The 12,253-nt window shown below is 44.9% G+C and overlaps 1 protein-coding gene across 2 annotated transcripts; it reads right to left on the bottom strand.

The window, feature by feature from the left end:
- Positions 1–792: 792 nt before the first annotated feature.
- On the bottom strand, positions 793–10,267 carry LOC147703717 (apoptosis-associated speck-like protein containing a CARD). 2 transcript variants are annotated; one of them, XR_015297598.1, is made up of 4 exons: positions 9,928–10,267; positions 4,914–4,982; positions 2,120–3,519; positions 793–1,867 (listed from the first exon to the last, which is right to left on the bottom strand). XR_015297598.1 is itself a non-coding variant. In XM_086932064.1 (3 exons), exons 1-3 carry the CDS (start codon positions 10,202–10,204, stop codon positions 3,260–3,262), a joined length of 606 nt encoding a protein of 201 aa, XP_086788190.1. In that variant the 5' UTR covers positions 10,205–10,266; the 3' UTR covers positions 1,294–3,259. The 2 variants fall into 2 exon arrangements, 1 of the variants encoding a protein (XP_086788190.1); XM_086932064.1 differs by having other exon boundaries at positions 1,294–3,519; positions 9,928–10,266.
- Positions 10,268–12,253: the final 1,986 nt, after the last annotated feature.

Consider the following 12,253-nt stretch of genomic DNA (forward strand, 5'->3'; position numbering starts at 1 on the left):
CACCAGGTCAGAAGGAGGTAGAAGGGGCATGGTGGGTTCTGGGCGGTCGCTGACACGCGGTCGCTGACACGCGGTTCTTTACCTATCAACCACCCGAGCAGACGCATTTGGGCACAACCTAGCACAGGCCCTTATGGGAATGAAAACCATGGTGTAAGTGGTGTCCACAGTAGGTATCCTATGGGTAGACGGGGCCCCCTGCACAAGACTTTTTCAGAGGTGGGAGACCTCCCCATAGAGAGGGGAGAGAGAAATTGGGCTCATCCCATAAGGAGGGCCCCCAGAGGGGTAAAAGAAGGGTTAGAGCCAGTCTTGATCTTACTCGGAACGGTTACGGAATAATGTTGTTGATTACACAGGAGCAGGCTAGTTATGGTTAATTGATTCCCATGTACTAGAGTCTCTGTTAAGGCTAGGTCACAATTTTAAGCTGAAATGTAAATAATGTGTTTACTGTGTAAAAGGTTATAAATAGTGATTTTTATTGCGTGTGCAATGACAATAAATACAGCCAGGGGTCTTACAACCTCTATCCCAAAGAAATAAGAAATGGTTTCGTGCTTTGTTGTGTCATAGGGTTTGGGTAATGATAAATAGTATCCTTCCTGGGACATTGGCGACTCCTGAGCCATAGTATATCCATCTAGGATATTGTGGGCCCTGTAATGTACGGCACTCATTAGTGTCTGAAAACAGAGAGCTAAGACTATCTACAGCCAGATGCCAAAAATAAAACTCATCTTCTTGTCAATACTTGTTTTACTGCAAAACATTTTACAGACAGAATGGAGCACCGGTTTGCACAAATGTTTTTATTTTGCATGCATTTTTGTATAAACATTTTAATGCAAGACAGACTATAGCATTAGCGGTGGTAAAGAGTCATTCCATGGAAATGGCCGAAATTACAAAATCTAAATACATATTTAACATATTAGGAAAAACATTGCCTCTCACCTCCAAAACACATCATTTTCTTCAATAATTTAATAAATGTGTTCATTTTTTCTACGTGATTTTATAAAAACTGCCACCAAAAATGTAGGACCAATGTAAATCAGTGCTGCAGAATTGACGGCATAAAACTTAACGTTCGTACTGCACAGCAGTTTTTGGAAAATTCGAGGAGATTTTGGATATTCTGTATATTACTTGCATATTTTCTATCTCTACCTGAATTTTCAGGCAGGAGGAGCATTTCATTTAACATAAAAAGGAAGAATGACGAGGGTCAATAAGAGTCAACGATAGTGCTGCATTGCAAAACATTTTGAAGATAGAAAACAGCATCAGTTTTTCGAAATGTTTTTTTATTTTCGCTTAATTTTTGTAAAAAAGTATGCAAAGCAAGACCGAAATTTTCTGCATTGGTAGGGGTTCAAATTTAAAATATAAACACACATTTAATTCATAGAAAAACACCCTCTCCTTCCTGTCAACCCCCAACACACCCTTTTTCTACAATAAATGTTTTCAATTTATTTTAAACATTGGTAACAAGAAAGTAGTTAGGGGCAATTCCTGTAAGAATGGGCAATCAAAATCGGTTGTGCAGAATTTTTCTGTGGAAAATACAAATGTTTTAGATCTGCACAGGTTTCATAGTTCCATGCAGATTTTGGAAACTTTACAAACGTCCAATATTTTGGAATTTATCTGCATAATTTCTATCTCTACTAAAAATGCCCAGGCATGAACAAATCACGTGGAGTATCATAAAAAAATAGAAGAAAAAATGAGGTAATTGAGGCAGAGCCAGAGTGACACCGATTAACATGCACTAATGTCACTAGAGGCATTAAGAAGGACACTCTTTGCTATTATTAGCATCACAACTGAACTGTAGGCCGGGCCCAGCAGTGGGAATCTGGGGGCATACTATCAAGGACCGGTGTTAAAATTATCGCCGTTTTATCGGCAGGAAACTGCCGATAAAACTGCGATAATGGGCTTGATAATATGCCCTTGTTAATTCCCATAGAATCCCATGTTCTTGTGTTAACACGGGCTTCTATGGGAATTAACAAAGGCGTATTATCAAGCCCATTATCGCCGTTTTATCGGCAGTTTCCTGCCGATAAAACGGCGATAATTTTAACACCGGTCCTTGATAATATGCCCCCCGATTAGTATGATTTTCAGACAATTACCCTCCACCCCACCAAGCCCAAGTCACTTTGTCCTCCAGGGTTTCAAATCAACTGTAAGGACTTAAGGCAGCAAGCATGTGTGCATTGATATGTTCATAAGTGGGAGAACTGAGGGAACGTTTCTGGTGGGTAGATATCCTTAAATCCTGTAATAAGGACAAAGAAAGATTGCATAGAGGGGTGAGCAGACCGGAGATGTGTAAAAGAGGCAATGACCTTGAACAACAGGACTCACAAAGTATGGCTGAAGATAGATGTGCGGGGGGAAGAACTGACACCCAACATATTTAAATCTGCTTATTTCATTAATATGCAGAAATGTTACAAAAATAGACCAACTGCAATTTGATGCACTTATACCGCTAATTTTGACTTTAGTCTAAGAAAATTTAATAGGATTGTTTACAGTAATCTGTACAGATTTTGCCTTCGTTTCCCATAGAACTCAGAAAATATTTCTAAAAACCTCTCATTTTTGCACTGATTTAGACTGCCCCCACCTATTAGTGGGTAAGTCCCACAAAAGTGGTATTATTGTGCGGATTCCAATATGGTAATTTTAAAATTAAAAGACAATAAAAGAGCGGGTGCCAGTTTATATTCTTTCCAGATCTGATTCCAGTTATACTGCAAATTGAACTTCTAGAGACATCTGGCACCAAATCTGCTTATTCTCTGCCCCCAGCCCAATTTTTTATTGACACTCCTAACGCCAGTTTTTCTTGCCCACCCAATCACTGAGCCCCCTGTTGTATACTCACTCCTGGTACTAATTAGAGGGCTCCTATTCCACATTTTCGTCCTCGCTACTGTATTGCAAATTCAGTAATCACTAGTATAAATCAAAATGCACTGATAATGTTACTTACAAAAAACGGAACTTATAAAAACAACATTAAGGAGCTTACACTTCATGTTAATTAAAAACTCACACATAAATCAAACAACTTCTAAAAAAAACAAAAAACATTCTAGCACCAAAGGCATTGTTAGTGGACGAATTTCTTTATCTCGCTCCTGGATAAAGTCCCCGAGATAAACCTGAAAAAAACCTGTGTTGCTACTTATTCACCAAAGTCCCTTGATTTTGCGTTTTACACAAAACCCCTTTACCACCCTCCCAGGTCTCTGATGAGGGGGCCATTCTGATCTTTCAGTGCTTTGTAGAACTGATCTTTATCAAATTCGCCCCAACCAAGCATGAGTCTGTACATCTCCCGCATCTTGTTCTGAGTCGTATTCATCACTCGCACTAAGTCATACTGCTCTTCTGTTATCAACTCCAGACTGAACAATCGGTCAAGAATGGGATCCACCAGAGTGCATCTTTGGATAATGTCCTCTCTGTGCTTGTCCACGAAGTGCTTACCTGTGATGGAAGACAAAAATGATACTGTTATGTTTCGGTCTATCGGATATTTTTTTCTTCGAGATGGCCTGCATCAGGTCAACAGACAAGTGCATATACTATATGTTCTCCTAATCTACGCCCCCTTCCCACTGTTTGGGGGGGATTTCCAAACCACTTCGGAACAGCATCAAGTTTTTCTATCAAAGTACGAAAATCTTGGTACACGTAGGACCCTCGTCCCCTAAAAGACTGGCATGTGACCTATGTTTTTGTAGTGCAAAGGCTAGCTCGAACCATGTTTTGCCAAACTTGTGTCTTTTTATCAGTAGTCAGAAACTGAACCCAATCAGTCACTTTCCTCATTACTCTGTGTTGGCTGCTATATCAAAGGCTTTAAGTGAAGCCTGTCAATCATGTTAAGCCTGAGCAGTAACTGGGAACTAATCACCAGGTGAATTTATGGATTAGGAAGGATTCATTTTCATTGACAATGTTAAATAATACATAATATGAGTGGCAGCTTTTGAGGACATCTGTGCTTCATGGAATTTCTGGGACTTCGCAAAACCAAAGCAGAAGATGTGGAGACTTGTTTTCCCACCATGTCCTGCTGACCTCCTTTCCTCTGAGAGCTCTAACGGACTGCCTAAGGACTCAAAGTCTGTGAGTGTTTACCTGTGGTAGCACAGTGGGCGCTGGCCTGAGGACTGGGGACCCTTTCGGTCTCGCTCCATAGCTCACTCCAAAGTGCCTTCTAGCTCTCTTGGCGGGAAGCTAAACCCACAGATACACTTCTCACTGTAATAGACTTGTGGGGGTTCTATATTGTGGTCCCAGCAGGAGTATCCTTTGAGGGAAGAGACAGACTACAGTAAAGGGATCATTAATCAAGCAATTTAATGGACTTCGAGTCATATTGCACTTTTTCTGAGAATCAGCTATGCTGGCTCTGAAAACCCCCTTCCCTCAGATCCCCTTTTAGGATTCCCTCTGCTCCAGCCCTGAGCCCTCAATAGACATCCACACAGACACCATCGAAATCCCAATGGACACTGCTAAGATGCCAGCAGCCCTTCAAATACAAACACGCTAAACTTGTGGTAGAACACAGGACCAGTATCTAAACCACCTGCTGCTCACCTATGCAAAGAAACAGACAAGGGATGAACTGGTCACCCTCTTTAAGGGTACAAGGGAACAACTTCCTCCTCCACCCGCTCTGGAAGTGGAAGGCATCTCTAAGGAGGTGCCATGGAGTGCGCAACTACAGGGCCAGAGGCCTCCAGATTGTCACACGGTCACTTATAGGGGTGGCTAAAATCTCCCACATGGTCCAGTAGTGAGCCCCATGCATGATGCTTAAGGCGCCTTTCTTCACCCTCCCTGATCCTCCTCTGTAGCTTGAAGCTCACCTGAAGGTCTGGCTCCTGCACCCCCCGTGCTGGGGTTCAGTGGTGGTGCTGTACTCCCTGCAGGACCAACTGTGTGGAGAAAGATTTTAGTAGTTAGAACAAATATTGTCAATTGATCCCTTTGAACACATTGAAACCCTCTGTGAACCCCAACCTTCACATGCCCACCTTCCCAGCCATGCAACAGCTCCCTCCCTCCCTCTCCTGCTTCACATTGACTACAAATATATAATGTAGTGGGACATCCCTGTGGCAGATGGGCTAGAGATATGTCACGTTCAGAGGTCACAGTGATTGTGTTGCCCATGCTGGACCCAACTATATTTCACCCCAATGCTGTCCGTATCCCACACGGTCAACAGTGTAAACTGTACTCAGTTCTTGGGGGTGGATTTCAGCCAGCCCTGGCCTTTCAGACAACGTCATCAATTATGTTCTCACTTATAAGCCAGATTTTCTGAAAGAAAAAGTGGAATGTCAAGTCCTAGGAGGGGGTGCCTACAAAACGGGTTCTGGCTGAAACACCCTCAGGACATGGGGGCAGCTTACAGCTGTTCTTTAACCACTGACCTTCTCAACAGCTTGACGTCTCCGGAGTTGGATTGTGAGGGGAAATATAAGTTCAGCTGTGAACCTGATACTTGCACGTGGAGGTCAACATGGATTTGGGACAACTGCTGAAGGTAGTCCTTGAGGTGTGACCCCCCCCCATATAGTTATAGTATAGTTTTCTGAGCTGGAGGCACATGTACTTGGGTGGTGTGTGTTTCTGATGGATGGAGTGGTGTGTGTTTCTGATGGATGGACAAGGAATGTGACTCCCCTGAAGTTGGACCGCCCTCAAGGTGAATGGATCACTGCTGAAAGGTCCTGTGTGTAGCAGATGTCAGTCACGTGCCAGGCACGTTTCTCTAAAAATCAAGAAGAGCTGGTGTCAGTCGCCGTTAAATGTGCGCTCCTGAAAGGGCGGGAAGAACTTAGTGGCAAGAACTTAGTGGCAGTGGCTCAAATGTCTTGGAGGGCCAGAAAACCTGGAAAAGTCTATGGCATATCGAGCATGTACCTCTAGAAGGCCAGTAGAGCTGGAGAAATGTCAGTCATTCATAGCAGAGGCACCTAAAAAGACACACAAACTGCAATACAACAAAATGCATCTACCTGCTCACTTGTCCCCGTGACATGAAATATATAGGGATGACAATAAGACAGGTTAAACTAAGAATAACTGAACACAAGAGCAATGTCAGATGCTTGAAGACTACCACTAAGCTGTATGTACACTGCAAGGAGCTCCTGCAGACAGCCTTAGGTGGCTGGTACTCGAGACACTTCAGAGAATTACACAGAAAGCACAGTTTAGGATTGAGCAGAGATGGGTACATCGACTCAACACAGACAACACTGGCCGGAATGATAGTATACCTTGGGCCACCCACATCCTTGTTTTGGCCTGTTAATCATTCCTGCATCTCTAAGATCTACCACCATAACACTGTGGCAATACCAGTTGACATCCATACATGAGACACATCTCTCCTCACTTTGTAGATCACCAGGAAGAGGTTTTGGTGGGCCACATATGGACCACTGTAGTAATGACACAGCCCATATGCACCTACTTACTATAAGAATGACAAAGGTTGCATGCACCGACCTTCCCTAAGCCTTAATATGCGTGATTGGACCTCTCTACTGTATCACCTACCACCCTACAGGGCCCACTGGGAACACCGACTATAGCGGGTGCTCTCAAGTATCCTTAATACTTCTGATTACCTCTAACTAGTTGTCCGCATGAACAACTTATGGCGCTGTTCAAACAGGCGTGAATTCCGTCCTCTTTCTTTTTATAAAAAATTATTGGTACGCTACCCCATTTATTTCCAGACGTGGCCGCATACATCTATTATGACACTGACCAATGGGCATAATGACTCCATTGCCCAGTTGGTACCCCGTGCCACTTAGGGCCAACGTCATGACATATACTTTTCCCTATTATTTTTACTCTTTTAAGATGGCCGACACTCTAGCCGACAAGCCGGCTGACGTAATGCTGCACCTCCCTTGGCTGCGGCGTTCTGCACCTCTGTTGGTGGGATTTACGTAATGCCGTGGGATCCGACCGCGCGCCAACTGGGTTATAATGGATGCAGGCATGGCACAGCATTGTACCGGATCCCTGGCGAAGGCGTTGGGGTAGGAACCTGGCGTTGGTCCCACCGTGGACAGGTAAGCGTTGTGGGGAGGGGCTGAGGTGGCTGAGTCTCCGAGGTTCACCGAGACTAGGTGAGCAACGTAGTTGGTGCATTCGGGAACTCTCTGACACAGGACGGTGGGTTTTACCGGACACACCCTGCTCTTAACACCAGTTCTGAAGGGGCGAACCGCCAGTTGGTGTGATGCTTGGGGACCCGACCGATGGGGGGCATGCGGGTGAACAGCCAGTGTGCTGGTTACCCCCGCTTTCACAGGGGACTGGGCATCTGCAATTGGAGCGTCCGCTACCCTTGTCTGTGTTTGGTGTTTCTAAAAGTATTTAGGTGATAAACCGCCCCTACAACAGCCTGTAACCTTATACTGCACCCTACTACATCGGGGTGATTCCTTTGGCCATACTGAGGGGTTTTAGTACTCGAACCTTGTAAAGCTTCAGTCACTTTCCTTTGTACAACCAACCGCCCCCCCTCACCCCACCTGTGCCATCCCCCTCTATTTTCCACTCCCATGCAGGATACCTACTGAGAGGTGTCTAACGCCCGGGCAATCCGTTGAAGCAGACGCTTTTAGTAACTCGGATGAGTTACATTTTAACCCCTCCCCGGGGATAAGTGTTCTGATATGTCTTCCTATCTTTGTTCCTGATTCCAGTCATCAGGCATTTTAACCTTTGAATTAATTACGTTGGAGAGGTATACTTACAGCCTTTCCTTTTTGACAGTTGTTGAACTTAATGTGAGCACATATTGGATGACACTACTGTCCTATGTTTATGTCATCCTCTCCAGGTTTAAGCAAGGAGGGACCCGGCACACACTAAATAATATTAGGGTATGAACAGCCAGTAGTGTAGATAGTTTCACTTGGTCCTGAAGAAATGCATAGTATCACTTTGAACATAATAGCATGAAACATGTTGACCATCATTATATAGAGTAGGTTTCTGCTTTCCCGGACCCTTAAGCCTGAAAAGCAACCACTCTCTTTGTTTTTAGTGAGGTGGGTTACCACTTTATTAAAAGTTCATTGTGGACTACCCAACCTCTTTTAACCACCTGCACACATCTACACCATTCACTGTTTTTCCCTAGGGCCCTCACACCCACAGCACCATACGGCAGGAACAAAAGATTCCTGCTAAAGAGACCCTTTATGGGTGCCCGTCAGGTATTGGACCGCCGACCCGACGAGGGGCGAGCCCATATGATGAAGCATGACACCTAGCTTGCTGGGTGTGTGAGGACTCTAGTTCCAAAAAGGAGGATCCCCCTCCTGTGTGCCTTCACTCACTTTGGTTTCAACTGTCTAAATAGGTTTATATCCAGGGTAACTGCATACTCTTTCTACTCAGTCATACATAGCGGCCATGTTAATCTAGACCATGGGCCCCTTCTGGGTCTTTTGGCCAACCACTGATTGGATTTTGGTTCATGTACTTTTGCTTTAGTTGTATCTATAGGTGTCCCACCTTTAAGTGCTGCAAAAAAGGATTGCTTGGCTATGTCCTTCGTGACGTGAAGCACACTGCCAGCACTGGCCACGTTTGTTTACATATCACTCGGCGTGGTGACAAAGTCGGTCAACTAGTAGCCCAGAGCCTTGGGCCGGTGGGACCAATTAAGCTTTTGAAATGTTTGAGATTTGTTAGTCTAGAATCACAGTAGGGACGAGGTAAAGACAATGCCTGTCAGGTATATGCCGGTATAAGTCTAGCAGGTCTTGGAAAGGGCAGGGTTAATTTAAAAGGGAAGGAACAAAAAGAGAGCGAGGGAGAACAGAGAGGGACGTCCTCTTCCCCCGATTGGTAATAAATACATAGGCATTGCTACCACTGGTGCAACAGGTGCAGTGCACCGGACCCTAGAGCCCCGAGGGGGCCATTGAGCACTGGTAATTGCTGCATTCAGCATTCTATTAGCTCAATGGCAATGGAATGGACCGTTTTCCATGCCTGCACCAGGGTCCATGAGATCCTCGTTACGTTACAGGTTACATATCATTCCCGCGCTCTTTAAAGCTGGCGTGGCTGGGACAGAGTCAGTCACACATCAGATGCGCGCCTGTAACTTTGATAATGGGTCAAGTCACGAGACAGGTCGCGCTGCAGTTCGCGATAGTCGCAGGTCAGGCAGAGACTGAGAGACGGGCTGGAATAGAGAAATAAAAGGGGGCCTCTTGTGACGGCTCTCAACGAGCAAGTTTGAACTTTTCTATTTGCGGAAGATAGGATAGGAACCCCCTCTCCCGCCCCACTTATTCCAGGAAATGGTCGAGTGAAAAGAAATAGAAACCGAAAGCAAACTGCAGACGTGTATGTGGCAATGCCGCCACCCCTCCTTCTTGCAGCCGTTCCTGCAAAGGGCGGTAAAATAGACGGAGAGTCGGGGCTCCCCTGCAACAGAAGCCGGGGCACAGATGCACCTTTATAATTCTTTCTGGCAATATTCAATACACACGCTACGCTTCCCCTAAATGCATTGGATATAAGTAATATTTTAGGAGTGGCCCAAAAAGTTGTGCATTTTGAGCAACACGAGTGTGAGACCCGGCAGTCGCGGGTCCGGTCCACTTACGGACGGGGGTCCGGCTGTGGGCTAAGCCTCGGGAAAGAGCCGCGTGCCCCGGCTGTCTCACTGAGCCCCGGTCCGTCTTGGCCAGGACACGTGCCGTGTAATCTGGAAGCTGCGACTGGGACCCGGGTTGCTTGGTCCTTGAACCAACGGCGGCTCCCCCAGCAGCCCCCACCTACCCGCCAGAAGTGAAGACCGGCTCCTGTAAGCGGAGCCCGCCCTACCTGCCTTGGCCCCGCTCCGGAGCTCCTCAGCCACGTCCTTCTTGTTGATTTTCTCCAGCACCTCAAGGGTGATTCGCAGCCCGTACTCCAGCCGGTAGTGGCTGATGATCAGGTCGGCTACGTCCAAAGTGTCCGCCTTCTCCAGCCTCCCCCGTGGGATCTTGTCATAGCCGGCCTCCACCGGCGCATCGTTCAGAGTCCTCTTGAACTTCTTGAAGATCGCCTCCTCCAGGCTCTCCAGGGCGAACTCGAGGTGATCCTTCAGGGTCTTGGCCATGGCTCAGGCTCGACTGAGGGGAACCAGGAAGCGCATCTTATCACTCTCGGAGGACCAGGGGAGGGGCCAGAAAGAGTGGGCAGGACAAAACATACAATGCTTGTCGTTTAAGACAATCATGATGTAATATTGATAATAAACATATAGAAATTACCAAACCAATGTAGTGGAGTTTGTTTTTCTGTTATCTTGAGGCATATCTTCATCACATAATGAATCCTATAATACCTTAAAATGTGTCTTCTTTTTTAATACCGTTTAACAGAGGTTTTGCTCCTCTGCTCTAGTTAGAAAGCAAACACTGGCAGTGCTGATGGTTTTGGCTTTATAGGGTAAAAATAAGTTTACTGGGCATCACTAACACAGGTACAGCCTGGACAGCAGCAGTACAAGCTTTAATTGCATAAAATAGTACACAACTGGCAGCTTTTTTTAGGTCACTCAACCTCACCTTTCAGGGACAAACAGCAGTGATTCTCTAATAAAATGCCTTCTTTTAAATTTTTAAATGTTTATTTTTTTTAAATTTTCAACAGAAAAACCAACGTACAAAGTTAACATCACTTTTGACCAAAGCCCCCCGCCCCCCCTCCGCCCGCCCCCCGCCAGGCACCCAAAAAAACCAAATCCATCTTTTTTTTTATCTGGGCATATAACAATGGAAGGATAAGCGAAGTCAAAGAAAGAATAATGAAAAAAAACATCCCAAAGTATTTATGCATTACATGAAATTAGTCCTAAGAGAGAATAACGCAGAGAAGCAAGGAAACAAGGAAAGTTAAAAAAAAAGCGAGTGAGAGCGAGGATTTAGAGAAGAAAAAGAAAGAAAAGGAAACCAGAATTTAAAATACGGAGTAGAGAAACGATCACAGTTAATACAGCGAAAGTTCAATTACATACTACAAGTTCATGCGGCAAAGAGTTCCACTCCCGGTTCCCCACTTCGCTATTTTGTCCGGAGTAATTTAGAGAAAAAACCTGTTTTGTAGAATTGGGCCTGTAGCTTAGTGGACAATAGGTATTTATGGGTTAGTTTCACAGCGTTACTAAAGAGATTCTGGCTTATATTTAATTTTGTTTGCCATTTTGTATCTATTTTCCCCAGGTCATCCGGCATCTTATCATTCAGGATGGTATAAATCGCCCCAATCCGTAACGATTTATTCAGCTGAATCTTATCAATCATTTCTATTTTGTCAAAGCCCGCCAGGCCACCAGTTTTGTGGTCCAAGAAGTTTCTAACTGCCATATAATGAAAGACCTGGTTTTCCTCAAACAAAAACTGAGTTCTGAGATCCAAAAAGGACGGGATCCCATTCAGGGTAACTAGGTCCCCCAATTTAGTCACCCCTGCATTATACCATTTCTGAAAGTATGAATTGTCGAATAATGACGGGAGCATTGGGTTAATCTTAGTGGGAGTATAGCAATTCAATCTACCTAGGCCAAAAAGTTTCCGAAAGTTAGAGAATACCCGGTATGCATTCATTAGGGACTTAAACCTAACGCGTTTGTAATAGCTACATTCAAGTTGCCTCCAGAGGCACCCCTTGCCGTCATAAAATGCCTTAAAGCAGTAATACCTAGTCAATGAGCACATGGTGCATTCTGGGCATGCAAACTCCTCTGAGAGTGGGTGGCATGTGTCACTATAAGAGTAAACTGCTATTGTACCAGTGAGTTGGGTAACAATACATATCTGTTAGTCAGAGCAAAGGTACCCTTCTGGGTGGACATGATTTGTCGAAATACAAGTTAAGTTATGTTTCACCCTACTGCTGCCTTTGGAGCGTCAGACCCTTGCTTCAGTACCATGGACAGAACTCCTATACACCACCACCAAGAGACCTGCCAGGAGAACTCTAGCTGTTTGATGTAAGTGGAAAGCATTGCAAGGGGAGAGATGTGTCCTCATTGTTAAACAGTGTAAATCACCTCACTTTGACTGATAGCCTATTGGGGGTCCTTCTTTTAAGGGGAGCCACGCCCTTTTGATTTTTGCTAAAATTATATATTTTTATATATATATATTTATATATTCGGCATAAA

The sequence above is a fragment of the Lissotriton vulgaris genome, chromosome 7, assembly GCF_964263255.1.
Source record: "Lissotriton vulgaris chromosome 7, aLisVul1.2, whole genome shotgun sequence".
Taxonomy (NCBI): Eukaryota; Metazoa; Chordata; class Amphibia; order Caudata; family Salamandridae; genus Lissotriton; species Lissotriton vulgaris.

Coding starts and splice junctions, on each gene's coding strand:
- LOC147703717 (XM_086932064.1), bottom strand. CDS start 10,204: ATGGCCAAGACCCTGAAGGATCACCTCGAGTTCGCCCTGGAGAGCCTG. Junction 4,983..9,927: donor CCGGAGCGGGGCCAAGGCAG/GTAGGGCGGGCT, acceptor TTCTCCACACAG/TTGGTCCTGCAGGGAGTACA. Junction 3,520..4,913: donor TGCAGGAGCCAGACCTTCAG/GTGAGCTTCAAG, acceptor CTTCCATCACAG/GTAAGCACTTCGTGGACAAG.